Source organism: Solenopsis invicta, chromosome 16 (genome assembly GCF_016802725.1).
Source record: "Solenopsis invicta isolate M01_SB chromosome 16, UNIL_Sinv_3.0, whole genome shotgun sequence".
Lineage (NCBI taxonomy): Eukaryota > Metazoa > Arthropoda > Insecta > Hymenoptera > Formicidae > Solenopsis > Solenopsis invicta.
Window position 1 is genome coordinate 5,131,418 of NC_052679.1, and position 20,802 is coordinate 5,152,219.

Here is a 20,802-nt window from a genome sequence, read left to right on the forward strand (position 1 = left end):
ATTATAATATTTTTTACGACCTTTGTAAACATTAAAAATTGATGCGTGTACGTTTATGTATCTTAGAAATCAGACAACACGAAAATTATAACAATTTATTTTAAAATATAAATTTAATTTCAAATTACTAATACTTAAAAATAAATTTAATTTTCTCATTATAAATAATTTTCTTATTTTTGTTAATTAATCCTTAATTGCAGTACATTATATAAAAAAACTATACGAAAAATATTAAAAATTAATAATTTAATCGTTTTTGAAATTAATTATTATTAAAATTAATAATAAAATATATCGATTTACTACGTAACTTTACGATTTTTCTTACATATTTCAAATTAATAAGTTATAATTTTCAAATTAATAAGTTATAAAGTTTGCAATAAAACAAATATTTTCACTTTAAAGTTACCATCTTGTTTTTACACGCGATCGAAATATGCATTTCGAAGAGGATTTTTCGGATTAGACTTTTTCGATCAAGAATGTTGAATGATGATTCGTTCTTGAACTGTCCGGCGCGTCTCACGGCGACGCGACGGTGACGCGATTCCGTAACATCGCGGTGACGCTGAAGTAATGCGAGAACGGCCAAAACGGACGAACCGGAAATAAATGCCCGGCGCGGTGCACCTCGTCACTGAGGCAGATTACTAAGGCAAACCCGTCGGATGTGGAGCGAGTCTGGATGTGTGCGACCATGCTCGCCTGTTACTCGCTCCGGAAACGTGGAAAGCGTGAAAGATCGCTTCCCCGCGCGAAAGTACTTTCCATTTAATCACGCGGCGCACTGTACGCTAGGTAGGTAGGTACGTCTGGCAGGGAGGTGCGGCGTTAATTGAATTAGAGAATGGAATTAAGTTAACAATTTTGCGTCCGAATGGCGCGACTTCTACGACCGCGGCGATTATCTGTAACCGACTCGCCATCGTACGCCAGAGATAGCTCCCGCACTATTCGCGTACTATTCGCCGCCATACATGCGCGGTTGTATCTCTTTCGTATATCTCCGCTCCTGTCCGAACCTGTCTCAACCGATATTAAATAATCCGATAATGTGTATTTTTAACCCAAGAATAATCACCTGGGCGTTTTCTAGACCTAAGCGTCGGAAAAATGAAGCTTACGTCACAGCAAATTTTTTTACCGAGTTAAAATCTATACCCATTTTTCATTCGAAGATTCTAAGATTCAATTTGTACAATAGAAAAAATTAAGATGTATATTTTGTACGCTCATAATTTCGATCTGCTAAAACTAGTTGGGATGTAGAAAACCCTCAGGGGATTGGTTACGTTGTAAAATTAAGTATGGCAAGAGTTTATATGATAAATTAATAATTTTAGTTTGATTAAAATTCAAGTTTAAAAATATTATAAGCTGTTAATATCTATATTTTTACACAATATTTATATATTTTTTCTATAAATGTGTATTTTTATTGAAACATGCTTCATATAATTTTTATGCTTATATAATTTAATAAACCAATATAATAAAAAATAACCATTTTTAATAATTCTGCAAGCGTAAATACAATACGAATAATTTCATATCTTAATGATTTAGTTTTATTTTAAATTGTTGCAAAATGGATATTATGTGAAGAAATATATAATATATTTCTTTTAATAATATTTTCTTTTAATAATTATTCTTTACAAATCTTTATGCAATTCTAATAAGAAACTATAATATAAAAACGTTTTACTCATTTCTTTACTTTTTAGAAATACTGTCATAATAAATAACTTAATGTGCTTCTTCCGTTTGTTTAATATTTCCTTGGTTTTTTCTTACTGTTTTCAGAAAATATTGATTAAATCTATATGATTTTAGATATTAATAAATAATAAAACAGTAACATGCTATAAATAATTAATAATAATGATTTGTAACTGGAGTGAAAAATCACCCCAGAGTTATGCAAAAAAAGAGATAACTATTCGCCGAGTTAATGTACCGATGCTAAGAATAGCGAAATGTCGAAGATGTAGGTACTGCTGCAGAGTAACGAGAGTAACGAGAGTACTTAGGCTGATGAAATTACATTTGGAATTCCGCTGAAACTTCTCCGCGCGGCGTGATCGTACGTGGTGATCTAGTAGGCACGTAGAAAACGCATACGTAAGTTATTCTAGTATGTCGAATCACCTGTGATTTCCAGTTCCTTCTCCGGCTCTATCTGTCGACGATTTTACTTATTTTTAATTACATCATTCGCCATAATTATTCGGCATAAAATGTTATCGAATCGGGTTAAGCGGCGTTCCAAGGCTGCGCGATACTTCACGCTTCGCCATGCTTAACGACTCCTATCGCTCGCGATCTGAAAGATACCGCGGCACAGGAAATAAATGTGTGCCGCGGTATCTTTCGCCACGTGGAGGGGAGGGGGGGGGCTTTCTACATGACTCAATTAGAACCGAATGAATAAACGATCGTGGACAATGCGCGATCGCGTTGCAGCCACGAACCGATTAATAGATAATTTTCGATATCGCATACGTCGTAAATTCTTGCATGTTAAATGAGCGTATTATCTTGTCATAAAATTACAACACGCGTTACACATGCAGGAACATACGGTAGCGCATGATGACGACAAAAGCTCATTATGTTCACTCCGGCAATTGCGGTTTGCCATAATGGAAAATTGCAGGCACACATCTCTCGCATTATGTATCATCCGTTTTATTATCGCGCGCAGTTGAACGCAGATTGTGTACTCATTGAGAAGAACGGACACTTTCTCGAGCGTACCATTACTTACTTTCCTTGGCTCTGTTGAAAAGTTAAAAACAAATACCGTGAACTTTTTGAACTCTCTGTTAATATATCTGTATTCACGACAAGTGAAAAAGTGTCGGGCATATTCTAATTTTATTTCTTTTTTCAAGCTATACAATTTCTAGCTTTTCTTTAGTTACTTTAAATATAACAATCTTTAGTTTTTCGTCAAATTAAGGGGATTTAATCTGGAGCACAAGAAAATAGCTGATTTTGAACAAGACTTTAAAAAGACTACTGCACATATTTTCTTACGCTTTTATACATCTATTTACACATTTGAGAAATATCTTTTTGTACTGCTTTGTTACCTATTAAGTGACCTTTTAAAACGGTCACAAGTTAGCTGACATGACCTTTTACAAATTACAAAAGCTGTCCGCTTTCGCGTATATGTAAAATACACGTCTGTCTAGTGTCATGAACTAGAATAAATGAAAAATATTGCAAATTATTAAAATGATGCGATTTAAAAAAGCAAGTATCGATTTTTAATGAATTCAATTGAATTTAACGTGCAGTAAAAAAATAGGTCACTCACAAACACACGTATTTTACATATATGCAACAGTTGAAGTTGATAGCTTCGGTAGTGGGTTTTTTAAATTTATGTAAAAACTAATAGACATTTTAATTTTAGCCATATCAAAGTTTAAAGAAGTTTATTAAATGTGCATCAGTTTCCTTTAAAAAAAGAAAAATTCCCAAAACTATTTTGCGCTCTGGGCTAGAATATCTTTTCAATTAAGTAAACGACATTAAGCAGACAAATCACATTGCGTTATATGATAATTAGGCGCTTACATAATTAAAAGAATGACTCGCTTCGATATAGATATCCATGACCCCGATATAAGATTGATTTATTCCAAAGAACTGCGCGGACCGTCACGTCGAATGTCGGAAATAATTTATTGAAATGTCCGTCAAGTTGATTTGATACGTATGAAAATTGAGCGGGTGCAACAGCGATGTCACAGCGCGGTTTCGCGAATACTCGCGCACCCGGACAAAATGCATATGTTAGTGGACGCGTCGAACGCATAGCTGGTGCAAACGTACAAGCGGGTCGGGAGGGTGGGAGGGGGGGGGGATCGTTGACGTTACATCTATGCGGAACAAATCGTGACGTTATCTCCGACGATGGAATTAATTATTGGAAAGCACCGGGCGGTTAATTATTCGCGGTTTTAATTAGCCCCGAAACGTTTCTACTACGGCCGAGCGATTGTCCCGTTGCCAAATACAGTCTGACATCGGCGCGTGCAACATCGCGCCCGCTTGTCGCCACATCTATCGCGTTCCCGCATTGTTCTCCGTTTATCGCACGTTTATTGCACGCTCGTCAGCGCACGAGACGCGTCGTCTCAAAACCGAATCTGCCTATAATCTGTCTGCGACCGGGAGAGATTTAAAAGCGCGCGCGAATTAATCGACGCGCCGGAAACGGCGCGTTATTTTCGGCAGGAAGCGTACGACCGCGCGCTCGAAAACGAGATATTCTGTCAAAGAGTAGGCAACATTGGGCAGCAAGTTGCGCTGACGCGAATCGACTGTTATCGCGTGACCGTAATGGCGGAACAAAACTTTTTAACGGTTCGGCCGCTCTCACTGAATCCGGATCGCTGTATTCGCGTGGAATCCATATTTGACATGTTTTACTGGCAAAAAGCGGAAATATCAGCGGATTCCACGCGCCCACGAGTGAGACGGAAAGAGAGACAATGTTCAGCGATTCGATTGGTATTTCAACCCCCGACATTCGAGGCAAAAAAATTTTGCGCTTTTTTTTGTTCTCCGGATAAATTGAGTGCGAGATTTTCTTCGAAAGTAATCAGCGCTCGTTGCTCCTCGGCTGCTCGCATCGCCACTTAGACGTATTTTAGTCGCGAAAAAGTAAGAAATCTTGTCGGTCAATTTGAAAAATTTGTTTTTCAATTTACGTAACAAGAAAACTAATGAACATTTTGTTCCGTACGAACATTTTTACATATTTTGCTAAATTTGTACAAATAGATGTGTTGAATATGTACAATTTCTTTTAAAGAAATTCTAAAAACGGGCTACTTTTTCACGCTTTACTAAGTGAGTAGTCGGAGCAACAAGCATTATGATTATTCATCTGAAATAGTCACAAATATTGTAAATTATTAGAATGGCGCAATTTGAGAAAATAAATGTCATCAATTTTTTAATAAAATTGATTGAATTTAACATATAAGAAAAAATAGTTAATCTATAAATATGGCAATGTACAATATTTGTTTTTAAATGTACACGAAAAGAAAAACAATTTTGCTGAAAAACAGATTTGAAAATAATTACGTTGAACAAAAAAAAATGTATATTCGACATTTAAGCTGGTCGCTAAAATGTCAAAATATTTTGCAGCATTATCATCGTGTTTAATTATCTCACATGATAGTGTCGATAGTCCAATATAAAGTTATTTTCTGATCTGTTTCTAGCTTAATTCGATACCATAGTAAAATTGTTTTTTTCGTATACATAATATAGATATTAATTTAACATTCAACCATATCAAAATTTGTAGATATTTACTAAATAGACACGAGTAATTGTGTAAAAAGGCAGATGCAAAATATGTGCAATAGGATTCTTTTAAAAAAATTCCCAAAATTTTTTCGCGTTTTAAACTAGAATATTTCCTTAACCCTCGACTGGTTTAATCGCGAATTTTTTTACGTTGCGGATCGCGCTAAAGAGTATACGATCGCGCGTAACGAGATGCAATTACAGTAGAAAGAGGGAAATGAAATGAAACGAAACCGACGCGCAGACCATACTTGAAGCAAGCGGAGTCGCTTATTACAGCTACCATTTCGGTGTTGCAGCGGCGCGCATATGGGAAATAAAATTGCTCTGGCATCTTTGAATGCGGGTCGAGACGACCGTGTTTTGCCGAGGAAAAATAGAACAATAAAAGCAAGCCGGTGGAAACAAACAGGCTGGCTCGTAGAATTGCCGATAACCCGTGTTGTGCCACTTGTATCGACCAAATGGCGAGCTGGGTTCATTTGTCGAAACTTATTTCCATTCTTAATCGCTTGAGCGCAGAACTTTTCCTCGAACCAAACATTCTCCAAAGAATTCTTTGCGATTTATAAACTGGCGAAGAAAGCAACGACCAATCTTAATACGTTACAGAAAAAACGAAGATCTTTTAATTATAGAAGATATTTTGCGGAGTATTTGTCATTTATAAATAAAAGATGATTTAATTCTTATAATGCAAAGGTACCAAAAAAATCCATGTTTTTACGCTAGAAATTAGATTAAATTAATTATTACACGTAGCACTGTTAACAAACGTGATAAGTATATTCGATACTGTGAAAATTTAGCAGAAATATTTTTGATATTTTAATATCAGATATACTTTTGTGAGTTAAATTATTATTTGAATATATTTAATACCTTTAATAGAAATAGATTTTAACAATTAGTGACTTTCTCGAACGTGTTCCTCGCATCTCATTAATTGTTTCAGTAACTTGAGCGACAGCAGGACTAAAATTCATTGTAACCGGATCTCCGATGTTTGTAGCGCGTAGTCTGTGCCAGAACAGTCACAATAGGTGACATTATCAAGCACGGGATTTGTAGGTGGGAGTGCTCGGTCCGGGAGTTTGGCCGCCTATCTACCTCGCTTCAGGTCGGATATTTGCTAGTTAAGTGACGGTATTGACGCGTGCGACAAGCAAATACCAATATGCCGCCGTCGGGCATCGTACATATCTACCAACTAGACGACGATCAAACAATTACATTCGTTCGAGCCTCGAAAGCCGTATTGTCAGGAAAATTCGGTGACTGCGCCGCTGCGTGCACACACTTTTGATTCTGCTGCATACATATTTTACTTTATCCCGCGACTACAGCAATAAATGAAAAAGAAAAACATTAACGGCGCACGGCGATCGCGAAAAATCCCATCTTGCTTGTCGCGTAACATTTTCCGCGTCGCGCGGCGGATATTTAAAAAGGAGAATGAAGAATATATATATATATATATATATATATATATTGATTGTGTGTGTGTGTGTGTGTGTGTGTGTGTGTGTGTGTGCGTGTGTGTGTGTGTGTGTGTGTGTGTATATAGGTTTACCAGACGCGCCCCTGCGAAGATAGTCGCCGGAGATAGTTGCCGAGGAGAAACAAAAGTTGGGGGATTGTTAATAAGCGAGCGATAAAGCGCTTCTCGAAAATCGAGGCGTGCACTACTGGCCCTCGCCGAGCGTAAAAACTTTCCGAACGACGTCGGTTACAGACTTTATGAATCTCGTAAGAAAGTTCGTTAAGCCACTTTCGAGGCACGTAATCCGACCTGACGAAAATATACTCGGGGATATTAATAAATAATGGCGAATAGTTAACTCGTTTCGTTTACCGTAAGTCTTAAATTAAATTATCCCCCGAATCTCACATTTATTGCTTCAAAGAATAAATTTTTATGTCGACCAAAATTTTAATCAGTCAATTCGCGAGCCAGTTGGCCTTTTAAATTCGTAAATTGTGAATCTATACTCGTTGCTGACAATGAACGTGCTGTAAAAAAATAAAAAAATAAATAAATAATTTATCGACCGAATGTTGAATGCGGTAAGGAAATAATTAATTCTCGTTCTCTTTGGACTCGGGGCGTATCGTATTCGTAATCCGCAGGATTTCCACCGCTTATCCATCATCCGTCCGGCGCGTCGAAGTATAATCGACCGCAAGATCATGGCATTATTTCTAAAGTTGTCGTAAACTCGATCCCTCCATTCGCCGCGGATCCGGAATTCTCTTTTCTTACGCGAATTACTTCGGGCGGAGTTTACAAACATTATTTAAAGTTTTCGAAGAACGTTCGCGAGAGAAGTCTACCTCGCTCCCGCCCTCCCTCCCCTTTCGTCTCACCCCTTTCGTCGCGCTCGCTACCCCCAGCTGTGCCCTAACGATCTCTCACGCGGTCCGTCGACGCCAATTCTTTATCGGAAATTAATTCAATCTCACGCTGTCGACTCGCCGTAACGCTCGCGATTTATCTCGTAATCCATATTAAAATGCGTGTACCAGCGAATATCTCGCGCAGCAATTTTCTCAGAACTTTGTCTAATGTGCTACAGTAAAAAACCACGAATATCGCACGCTCTGCGTTAATTACGCGATTGACTTTAGGAAATTGTTCGCGATGCGCGGCGTCAAATATCGATGAATCGTTGGCTATTCGAAGCAGCCGTGTCGTTAGTAACGTTTCAAGTCACTTAGTCGCTTCTTTCCAAGTTCACATCTTTTTCCCCGGTGTGATAAACTGGCGAACTTCCCGAGCGAGCCGACAACGAGGCCGCGCCGCTCATTTGCCGCCAATTCTATACCCTCCACCTCCGAGATAGCGAGGATAATAAAGGAAACGGCCGGGGCACGAAGAAACCGTCTTCAACGGCTTTCATTAACGCCCGTCGATTAGATTTGCAATGAAAGTACGTTAATTAAAGATATCTTAAATACGTTCGCCGCGCCCGGTTCTCTCTCTCTCTGTCTCTCGTTCGGGATTCCGCCTGAAACCCGAGCAGCAGTTGAAAATCTGTTAAATGATCTCGCCTTTTGCGCTGCAGAGTCGCAAGCTATCGGACTTTTTAATGAGCTTGATAGATTTTTATTCTTCGCTTTCCTTTCGCGAGCGTTACTTATGCATACGCGTATATTTCTTCGATGTTATCCACTCGAGAAACTGTTACTGGATCGTTTTGGGAAAATTATCATCCTTGTTTTCTGTGTGTGTGTGTGTGTGTGTGTGTGTGAATTTACCAAGTAAAATTCGAGTTGTATTGGGTCGAATAAGGATAATTGCATCTGGTTGCCACCCTAAGGAATAATCCGGAATCACTTATCGGTCACCGATAAGTTACAATCCACTGGACACAAGTCCGCCAAGATCGCGTGGCTTATCCCGCAAAGGTTTCGCGCGAATTATAGCAAGTCGGGGATGTAGAGAAGAGCGCTTTGATCCTCGGTCAAAGGCCAACGTCTCCGAAGGGAGCGCAATGTTACGTGGGTCCCTTGGCCCATTGTAGCTCCCATTGTTGCGCAAACTGCATTACAACCGGAAGTGGCCGCGACCTCCCTTCCGTGTCTCGTAACTCAGTGTCTCGCGGGTTGGTGCCGGGCACTATACAATGCAACAGCAACGGCACTACCAGCACCCTACCGACGTCAGACGTCGCAGGCGCGACGTTCTACGGCCGCCGCGCCACCGCCGTAACGTTCATCGCATTACGGGACGTTGTACGTCGCATCAATGCCGAGGAACCGTACGTCCGCGGCCCTCTGTTACGTGTCGCCCGTTCGAAGCGTGTGCCTTTCCGCACACGTGTCGGCGAGAGGAAATTAATCGCGCGGTCCGCGACAGTCCGCGTGTCGTCAGAAAACGGAGGCAGGAATTACTGTTCGCCACGTGTAATACAACGCCCGCGCGACGTCTGGTTTACGTTTTTATCTCATATATGACAGTGAGCGCAATAAGTTGCGATCTTATAATCCTATCTCGTTCGCTGTTCCGTCGAATCCCCATTTCATCGATTGACCCATTTTATTTTATTTTATTTCATTTTATTTATTTATTTTTTTTATTTTTTTTTTTTCATCAAACGAAATAACTTGTAGACGTTGAATTTTTAAATTTCATTAACCGGTTAATTCCCTATATTTTTAAGTGAGCCTTTGCTTGACGTAAAAAGCGAATGCGTTTGAATAAAACATATTAAAATATACAGGTATTTGTTGGAATTTGAACCAAATATCGAGAGTACAGAACGGACTCGCGCATATACACGCGCACACTCTGTGCAGAAGGGGTCAAAAATATTACGCGATTTTCACGTTGTGATACATAAATCATTGTATCGATGAGGAACTGAATAGCGTCGATATAATGTACGGGACAAAATATTTGTAGACGCTGGGTTACAATGGTTTATCGCATACTGCTGTATTTTGGCAAAATGGGAATTTGCATTTTACCAGACTGCGAATATCGAAATGAACAAGGAACTAAGCTGAGATTTTAAATTTAAATCGTCAGTTGCGAATAATTCAAAAGATTCTCTCCCCTGTGCCAAGATCGTCGGTGTATCAGGATTAATATAATCCGATGTACAATCTATTTAAAAATGTATTATATGAACGATGTTATATTAACGCGAGTGTTGCAATCCGGCAATTAATCCGTTTATCGGATTTTCAACAAAATTGGATATATTAAACATCTTCATTGTAGAAAATGTATAAGATTTTAATTTTAATTTTGGGGACCGTTTATTTCGTCATTTTACGCACGTCACCTCGCCTTCGCTGCGGAAAATAACATTTTAATTATTGCGAAAAATTTGCGCATAACGCTATATTAAATCGGACAATCGACGTGCAAGTAAATCTGAAACATTTAAATTAATCCGCGGAGATGAATCAAAGATAAAATTCTCAGCGAATTCTGTTGCTTTTTCTTGAAAAGCTAAAGTGAGGCGAAATCCCTTCAGGTATCTCTCGCGCGCATTAAAGAGCTAAATAAGTAAAATAGTTACATTATTTTGCCCGTCGAAAGTCTCCGTTTCTTTCTCTTCATCGGTGAGAGAGTTTTGAAATGTTTCAGCTCTTTCAAATATTTTTAAGTCGCTTCGTCTGAGCTCTAATTCTGCTAAGAACAAATGTAGTTTCACACGTGTAGGTTTTTTTTTGGAACTATAAAACCCTTTTGCACCCGCCGCATACATCCGACACCCTTTGCAGCGGCAGTTATCACCCACGAAAGAAGCCTGAGGGGAACCAGTCCTCGAGCAACAATGGGGATCTCGTGGGGTAAGGATCTATTAATAATTCCAAAGCGACGTCGTTACGCTGTAAGCGCACCACTGCAGCTCAAGGAAAAGGGAGAGATAGCAAGAGGGAGAAAGAGAAGAGAGAGAGGAAGAGAAAGAGAGGAAGGGCGGAAGTGGGGTAGCTAAGCGATTCGTTCTACTCTCCGGAGGCCGACCTCTCAATTAGCCTGCTTTCCTGCAAACTACGACTCCCCTGCGATGTAGCGATGCGCGCCGCGCCGGCAGGCCTCCCTGAAACGCCTAGCAGCGTGTTTTCAGGATATCCTGATTCTCTTGATTCAACTAGTAAATCGGCACGAGAGAAGCCCGAAGCGCGCTCATAATACACCTCGGACCTCTACGGAAATCCGCGATTGCGGATTACAGAATACTACGTTTTTGGCGAATTTGGTAATAGCGCGCGCTCCCGTGTAACTTCCGAAAGCGCGGGGGAGAGGGGAGTTGTCGGTATTAAATTATAAAGCTCCGCTTTATACCGGGCTGAGTCGTTTAACATTTGATATAATCCTTTTATCATACTTATAACGCGTATTGTATATTATACGCGAGGAACAACTTGTGAGAAAGTTTTACGAGATGTCGCGGGAAACGACTTTGGACTCTTAGCAATTTTAAATCGTATTTTATACGCCACGGAGAATGTATAGAGATGCAAAATTCTCGTTTCGACTTAGCCGCGCGCGAATGGATCCGCGGGAATGAAACAGCTCGTATGCAGCGAAACAAATGGGAGGAAATGCGCCGCGCGTGAGGAACATAACACGCTCGTAATCCGAATTGCCCCATGCGATTCTACACGCTCGGTCGCCGTCGTACCACCGGCATGGGCGCGCTCGTAGATGGTCCGTGAGATCTGGAAGGCCAAACCCGGTTACCGTGCCTCATTGCAACTAACCATCCCCGATCTAGCTAAGCTCGTATCATCCACCTGGATCCTCGGGACGTTGGCTCCCTATTATTTTTCATCCCGCAAAATCGAAGCTCTTCGAGCGGTCCCAGACGCTAGGAAAGGAGGGGTAGGGGAAGGGGAGGAAGGGAGATCGGTTAATCCGCTCTTTCGTCGAATTTTACGAGAGTCGCGTCGTAGCTGGAGCCAGTCTGCCGAAACCGGGTCGCTCGTAAAGGTCCTAATTAATTTTACGCGGTTCGGCTTTAACGGAGCTTTAACGTTGCGACTCGACGGGGCTGGGATTGGAGGAGGGGATGAATTCGGTCCGGGACCGGCTTTTCCGCGATATACCTCGGCCGCCGGGAGGGGAGGGGGAGGGTGCCAACTCTACCCTGCCCTATCCTACCCTCGAAGGATCTACCCCGAAGAACCGTACCAAGTTTAATCCCTGCGGTGTGGAACCGACGAGAACTTTCATGAGGCGGCTTCGTGCAAGCGAGTTCAGTCAAGACAAAGCGCAACCCGGTCCAATGAATTCCCTTTCGCTCTCCGCAGCCGGCGTTTTGTCGAGCGAGGAAATTATTTGCCAACAGGTCGGTCGGTGTGCAGCTGACAAGAAAAATCGCGGACACTTGCTCGATACGGTGCAACACGGGATTAAATTCCCCGAGGGGTATAAAGTATCTTGCCATGGGGAATAGCTTGCGCACGGAAAATTGTTAGACGAGGATGTAACGGAATGTAACGCGATTTTTTTTCGTTTCTTTTGCTTCTACGAGTTCTTGACGACACGTACGAGCGCTGTAGAAACTGTTAATACACTTTATTTTTACATATAATTACATATATTTTAAAATAACATGAGAGAGAGAGAGAGAGAGAGAGAGAGAGACCATTTATGGAATTTGCGTTGGATGCTAAGATATCGTTGTTCGCGCTTTGTAGAAATACCGAGTGATGATGTAGATACGACGTAGATGGAGATTTAAACACGCCGTACCAACGTCGCACGTTTATACACAATCTTTTCAGTTATCAGTTCTGCGTCAACTTACGTCCATATTAAATTGAACTGTATTTTCAAAGATATCCGAGGAGAATGTACAAGCTTCACAAGGAAGAGGACGCGCAAACCTGTCTGCGTATTCCATGCACAATATGCTCCTCATACATATCAATTCGGACGAAAATTCTATATTGAGAAACCATTGTTGTTGCGGTGGAATCTGTGGAATCGTTTCCCATGGCGCTTCGCAGTCGCACACCGGTGAAGCGTCAGACGTGGAGCGCACAAAACGGGAAGACGGGCGACGGGTCACCGAACCTCCGCCTCCGCGCGATCGCAGGGAAATTCCATCCTTTTAAAGCGATCTTCTCCATTCCGGATGCTCGGAGAAATAAAAGCACAGGGCGACCCCCGCGGAACGGAAGCCCGAGGAGACGCGGCGCGGCGCGGCGCGGGAGAATCTTCGTCGCGAAAATTCAAAGGCATAAAGTGTCGACGATGCGTCTCGCGTCGACCCTTGTAAAGACGTTGAATTTTATGAAACGTCGCGGAGATTCAATGGAAATATGTAAATACGCAATAAAGCGTAAGCCCGGCTCGCCCGCCGCGCCGTCCGCTGTCGCTACCACTTTCGCCGCAGTCCGCGCCGGTGGTCTCACCCTCCGCGTAAACTCCTGCCGTCGTGTCGCCTCCGCTTAACCGTGGAATGGGACGCGAAATCCCGTCCACATGGAACGCCTGGTCTCGCCGATTTCACCACGAATTCGAAGACAAAGACAGTCGCGCGCGATTGCACGGATTTTATGGACCGTCTGGATTTTTCGTGCCGGCGCCTGTTCTCTCCAACAGCGCTCCTGAAATTGTCCATCTATCGTGTTCGACAAAAGCGGCGCGTTCGTCCTTGAAAAAGTTCCGCCGCGCGAAACTACGGGAAATGCACAGCCGTCATAGAACGAATATGGAACAAATGCAGCAGTATCGATTAAAGATAAAGCTCTCGATAATTTGACATGCGAGATTGTCAAATTTTTGTAAGAATCAACGACACGAAGTGATGTAATTAAATAATTAACTGAAATATATGAGATATAAAACGTTACTGTTAACATACAAAGAACGCAAAAAATGTTTAACTTCCGAAAATAAAAAAAATTTGTAAGGCCCCGCGCACAATACAAGAATATTAGGTATTAGGAATAGGAATTGAAATTTTAGATATCTGGGCTCGTCTTTTATGCCTTAAATACTTGTTCTTAAAGTATTATAAAATAAGTACAAACAATATTTTCTTGACATACACACGCTGGTTAGCAAATTTTAAAAACTTTATTTTTATGATATTTAAAGTAACCTATCTTATAAATATCTCAAAGTATTTAAAAATTACAAAAATTATAAAATTTTAATATCACAAAAAACATTTAATATTAATAATAATAAATTTCCGTAAAAGTGTCTGGGTATAGGGAACATAGTAGGTCGGTTGGAACATTTATCTTAAATCTTGATTTCTTTTTAGAAAATTTTTTTCAAAATAATTCATGAATGGCATGACGCCGCGATTGTCCAAGCTGTCGAGTTAAGAAGCCTCGAAATCGATTCGGTAATTTCTTACGATTTATGAACGATGAGCTTTTACCACCGGTATTGCGAAGGGCTTTTCGCCATTAAAACTTCGCGCGGAGAGAATGTTCCTCGCAAACAATAGATTCTCCGAGCCGGCTCTGTGATTCACAGAGAGCAAAAACTCGCGGAACTGCATTTCCTCCATTTTCCACCTCGGTGGGGCCACCGCGGAAAATTAAGGAACTGATTAACGCGGCTGCTAATTTGTCCTAGCTGGTGCTGCCTTTAACTTAATACGACACGAAGTAGACGTGAAGAAGAGGTGGGCGCGAGGGGTGTGGGAGGGGGAGGGGACAATGAGCGTAGACAATGGTGAGGCTGATACGCTTAGTGGAAGCAAACGGGTTTGCCAAGTTGAGGAGACCAGCCTGAGAGGAGTGTTCCGAAGGTAGCAGGAGGGTGCTCAGGACACTTAACTACCCCTAAATAACGGACGTACCGCCCTATTTCGACCGTTATCCCTGAATCAGTCCGACCGTACCAACTGCGCTCGTAATGCGACGAAACTGTTTCTATTGCGAGCTAATTCGCGGCAGACATACATTCGCAAGTGTCTTGAATCGCGCGTCGAATGTTAAATCACGGCGGTTTATCACGGTGGGATTATTTTAGCCCGCAAATCCTCAAGTTACACGATAGTCGAAGACTCGGATAACATCTCTCGCTCGAGTATAAGTACATATGTATAATGTAGACTGTAGTGTAAATATGCGCGTAACGTGCGTACACACACACACACACGCACACGCACGCACGTATCGTGAATGTTTCATCCCTTTCGAAGATCCCCGCGGCTTTGGAGACGATCGTGCGTGCCTAAGGTGCGATGAGATATAGCGACATCGTCCATTAACGTATATCCGGGGAGCCGAGCGATTACAGTGTAATGGCGACGTCGATACAGCGACATGATCAATCTATGTCGCCGCCCGGAGATTTATGAAAATACTTGCTTTCACTGTCATGTCGCGGCTTTGGCAAGGAACGCCGAGGTATAAGTTCAGAAAAGTTCACGCGAAAATCCCCCCGGGGAGAACACAACGGACTTCGACGTCCACCTACGGAAGTCTTGCCCCTCTCTTTCTCTCTCTCTCTCTCTCTCTCTCTTTCCCCTTTTTTTTCTTCTTTTCGGACGGAAACTTTGGTTCAATCTTCCCTGCACCACATGCTGTGCGATATTAACGGATGGAAAAAGAAAACGAAGGGCGACATTCTCAAAATGTTTCCCGGGACGGGTCGCATTAAGATCATGAGTTTGATCTCTCGCTCCTCGTTAGCAATTAATGCCTCCCGCGGCGAAGTTTTTGTCGGGAAGTTTTCATTATTCACGCGGCTCTCCCCGGCAGATGTAATGACCCGGTATTATTAATAGAATTATGTAACTCTTCGCTCGACGCGGGCGGGCGAGGGCGCGCGCGCGCGCGCGCGCCGCCCTCCCTCGCTGTAATTACGCTCGCGAAGCTGCCGAGCGGCCGCTGTTAATTATTAACGAAGACATCATTCTGAAACGCGCGAATGACAACGTCACGGCGATGTAACCGAACATCTGTCGTCGTTACCGCGGCACGGCTATATAATTGAACGCGTTAAAAACGCGCCGCGCGAGCGACACACGTCCGTTACATTTCCGAACGCGACACATCCGCTCCCCGTTACTCTTTCCCGCAGATATTGACTAAACTTTTTCGAGCCCGCTCTCTCTCGCGCGCAGGTTGAAACTTCATCCCCTTCATGACGTCGTCCACTCTTTTTCCATTAGACATCGTTCGAGGTACGTATTTTTGCACGCCGACGCGCGCTTCGTAAGCGGCGGGGAATGAACTCTTTGGGGGGGGAGGGGACTTTCACTTTACTTTATTTTAAAAGAAACGTCCACGTTACGTCGCGAGTTTCTGAACTCGCAGTATTATTCTCGCTACGTTTCCCGCATCGGCTGTATGCGGAATACGATGGGCGCGTTAACGAAAAACGATCGTCGCCAATCGGCGCAAAGGGAAATTTTTCTCGATGCGCGACGCGAATTGATCGAAAAACTTCCTCAATCAACGTTACGACGCGCCGTTTTTCCCTCCCCCTCCCCCTCCTGCCGCAATTTTGTTTCTGATTTTGAGAATTAGATTAGGGATCTCGGACGGTTTAGCGACGTAACGATTTACACGAAACGATTTCGGAACGTATCGATTTCGGAATCGCGTAGCGTTTTGCACCCGCGCTCTTGTGAGCGAAACGAGCGGAGCCGAATGCCGATTTGGATCGATAATGAATTCATTAAATGCGTTTCGAATGCTACACGACCATCGCTTGCCATTAGCGCGCCGCTGGACATTTCGACCAGCGCCTCGGGTCTTTGAGGGTTAATTGCGGACGTGTTGCGGAATTTCATTAATCGAAACGGCTTTCAAGGCTTCTCTGGTATTTAAAGTACACGCGTCGGCCTGCGAACGATTGATGGCCTATCAACAGTTGCTTTCGTGCTCGTCGGCGTAGAAATAGAACATAAACGTATACGCGAACATCAACGCGAGCAAATGCAGATTTCCAAATAGAAGACAATATCCGATGACTGGAGAGAAATTCGATAGGTGTTTGTAACGTGAAAGCCGCGATTATCGACATCATTGAGTTTCATGAATTGAAGAGAAGTAGGACGATCGGGTGTACTTAGATCCATCTAGCCATATCGAGTTTTATCAATAATTCTTTGATTATTGAGCTCTCGATCAAATATACATTCAAACGGTAAAGATAATCCGTGATGTGGATTAAAAGCGGTGACATGTGCTTCTTTGAAATTTACCATTTCTTCTGAAATCAATAAAGTGATAAATGGGAAGACTTGTTTTTAGAATAAATTTTTTTAGTGAGTATTACTTAGTGTTCAATATATGTATAAAAGTACCGTGGAAAAAGTACAAATGAAAAATGACACGTATTTATAAACGTAAAGAAAAGTATAGATAAGAAATAGCAAATGTGGAAAGATAAATCACTTTTACAATGCTAGCGACCTTAATGTAATATCGTAGAGGCATCAGAGGGGGGCGGAGGGGAGAAGATTATAAATTCGTTTTCGCAATCTCTTCATCTTGACAGCTCATAATTCCAACAATGCAAATTAAGACAAACGTGTCGACAGGAAAAAAAAGCGTGCGAATTAAAAAAGCATCATAATTCTATAAATTGCAATTATAGAATTCTATGTAATTCTATAAATTGCATTTTATTTATCGTTTCCTTCACACGTTATGTAAGACGTGTGAGGAAGTTTCGATGAGCTAAGTCAATTATCACTACAACTCAATCTTATTACAAATAATCGTTGCACGGCTTACAACTACCACGATATAGTTAAGTTGTATCCTTAAAAAAAGGAAAGAGGTAGGAAGAGTTGACTTTCAACTTTATTTTTCGCGAAGGGAAGGATAAACGCTTCCTCTCTTCTTGGTATTTTTCTTTGAACTTATTATTTATAAAATATATATTTATGGAATAATTTAAAAATATTTAAAAGCACAGCGCAGTTCCTTTTAATTTTATAAAAATATTTTTTAAAATTTATATAAAATATATATTTTTTTAATAAAATTATAAGAAACTGCACTACGTTCTTAACATTTTTAAACTATTTTAAATTATTATTTGATTATATCGTTCAATATAGGACAAAAAAATTATCGTTTGTTATTATCACTGCGTTATAAAAACAGAATAATCTATAATAGAATAATCTTCTTGTATAATTAAGTTATTAATGATGTTTTGATAACACAGCCACAAAAAGAAGTGTCATGTCCGAGAGATTAGACTCGTATATTCTTATGTATTTTGAGTCTCTGAAATCAAATATGACCTCAGAATTACGTTATCAAATCAGGATTTTGTTTACCCTCGAAAAATTGCCAAACATTCCTTAAAATTATACATTATTCAGCCCGGTAAAAAATGATCCTGATCTGATGGTGCAATTCTGAAGTCATATTCGATTTCATAGCCTCAATATACATAGGGATACATGGGTCTAATCTCTCGGACATGACACATTTTTTTGTGTGGCTGTGTAATCGCTTCGACTATTTCCAAATGCAAGTTTTACGTGAATAATCGTTTGCTATTACTAGATACAGGCAATTTATTTTCGCTCAAAGTACATCTTTTCTCAAATCAGTTCACGCCATATTAAGTATAAATTTGTCGGTGATAAAATAAGGTGGAAAAACGTGATGCTAAACTTACCATGAGCTGCAGTTAAAATACGTATATGAAATTATAACGAATCCGCGAAGGTTTCTTGCGTTTCTCAGGCACGATGGCAAAGGCTCGCGGCTTTGCTGCTGCCGTTGCTGCATCACGGCGCCAGCAACTATTCCGGTAACCGGAGGGGAAGTAAACGGCTTGTTGCGCGTCGGCGAAGCCCATTTTATGCCCTGGAAAAAGCGGGAATTCAAATGAGCACCGTTACGCCGGGGCGTTTATATGATAAAGAGTCGCCCTTAAACAATATTTATGCCCGTCGTTGGAGCCGGAGGCATGCAATAAATACTAAGCCTATGCTAATCTTTATACTTGTCCCTTGCTCGAGCTGATAAGGTCTTTTAAAATTCCACCCAAAGCCATGCAGGATGGCGTGGGTTGCCGGTTGAAGTAAACGTCGATTATTGACAAGAGATTAAGATAAAAAGATTCGCGTTTAGATTCGTTAAAATAAGAACAGTTCGATATTGCAAATCTGAGAAGATATTTTTACGAACCTGTTTCTTTGACACTTTTAACATATGACATTTGTCAGATGTAATTAATTTCCAACATTTTCAGATATCAAATATTTTTGGACAGAAAAAAAAAGATGAAAATCATTTCTGATTAAGTACAGAAACGAACATTTATAGGTAAAATGTTAAAATAAAGCGTTTTGTTCCACTTTCAAAGAGGTACCGTTATTAGATATTTAGCAGCTGTTATTGCAAACAAGTGATATCGAATCACAAAAGTAATTTATAAGTATGAGATTGAATCACTCCTATGGGAGGGAAACATTTAAAAGACGAAAAGATAGATTTCTATGCTGTTCTCTTTACTTCGAGCAGACAGAGACGCTTTATTCCCGTTGCATTTCGACGGCGAGAACCAGTGGCGATCGAATGTCCCGGCGCGCGACAAAATCGAGAGCGGCGATGCGAGACGCGAGGTCGCTTCCCTTCTTTCTCACATCGGTCAACGACAAAAAGTCCGGAAGACCCTTGCGTCGTGAGCGAAACGACGCCACGGACTTCGTATCCCTGGCTTTCCCTCCCCGTGTGGCGGCTATACCTACCTCGGGTCTGTCCCGTCACGCGGGAGGAGAACGGAGGCAGCCGACCGAATCGAATGGAAACTCGTTTCTTGGAAATAGCCTACCGGAAATTTACGGAAGGAATTGGCCTTCCAGCGCGAGATCTGACCAACGAGCTATCCACTTACTCGAATCGGTTCAGTCGGATTGCGCCTCCGGCTATGAGAAAGAGACAGGGGAGGGAGGAGAGAAAAAGAGAGAGAGACGTGCAAACCACCACGACAACGATCGGAGGATGTCCCGCGGAAAAACGGAATTTCATAAGCCGAATCTCTTAATCCCATCGCGATATCGGAGATTTTCGCGTATCGTCCGATCGGCATCGACCGCGACTGGCAAAATCACCGATATTCCTGATATCGCACGCGAATATCACTTATATCGATTTACACGCGTATCTGCGCCGTTCCTTGTCCGTAAACGCTCGCTGGAAAAATTGTCCGTAAAATTCGTTTTTCACGGCGAGCTTTCGGAGATTGGAGAGAAATTCGCTGTCGGAAGCTCTGCGGAGTTACGGAGGAGTATAAGTAAGGGATTTTTATTCTTCCTTGAGCGAACCTGTAAATGTGGTTGGCAAACTTTTAATTATTACATTGATTGTAGAGAGACGGTAAAACGATTATTTTAAGCAAATAAAACATCTGCTTTCAGTTCCATTGGTGAACGTCAGCGTGGTCGAAGGGAGGCCTGCCGAGTTGCCGTGCGACATAACTCCCCCCGGCGAAGACACGCTGCACATGGTTTTCTGGTTTAAAGACGAAGCCGGAGTACCGCTGTACACGTGAGTTTGCAATCTCGTTCTTGTCGCATGCAAAATCTCTGCGAAATTAGCATTCGCGAAATTGTGTTGACTACGAAACGACTGTAGCTTCAACCAAACGACGGAATGTGCGATAGAAATTTGCAAAAATAATTCTTGGTAGCACGTTCTTAATAAATTTTCAACTGCAGGTACGCATTGGAAAACATTAATTGAATAATTTTAAGAAAGAAATAAAAAGTGCGAGATATTGCACGTATCTTTAGAATTTTATTTCTATGTAATATCATAAATATCTGAAATCTATATTAAATCTACCTATATTAATTTTTTAATATTTATATATGTTAATCTTATAATTATATGTAGAATTTTATTTATATATGATATATATATATATATATATATAAATTTTAAATTACTTATATACATTAATCCTATTATATATTATATATATATGTAAAATTTTATTTATATATGATGTCATAATGTGTGCTTTTCATGGCTTAAATCTCCGCA

The 20,802-nt window shown here is 41.2% G+C and overlaps 1 protein-coding gene and 1 long non-coding RNA gene across 3 annotated transcripts in view; one reads left to right on the forward strand and one right to left on the reverse strand.

Annotated features, from left to right (window-relative positions):
• LOC105203640 (nephrin) overlaps positions 1 to 20,802 on the forward strand; it is a 379,020-nt gene that overhangs the window by 152,323 nt on the left and 205,895 nt on the right. For both annotated transcript variants that reach the window (XM_011172495.3, XM_026132948.2), the window contains one exon: positions 20,175 to 20,304. In XM_011172495.3, the coding sequence (XP_011170797.1) occupies positions 20,175 to 20,304 (130 nt within the window). The remainder of the gene's footprint in view (positions 1 to 20,174; positions 20,305 to 20,802) is intronic.
• Positions 1 to 20,802, reverse strand: part of LOC120359787 — an 81,205-nt gene that overhangs the window by 10,028 nt on the left and 50,375 nt on the right. The window contains exon 2 of the long non-coding RNA XR_005576563.1: positions 18,428 to 18,618. This is a non-coding gene — a long non-coding RNA (uncharacterized LOC120359787). The remainder of the gene's footprint in view (positions 1 to 18,427; positions 18,619 to 20,802) is intronic.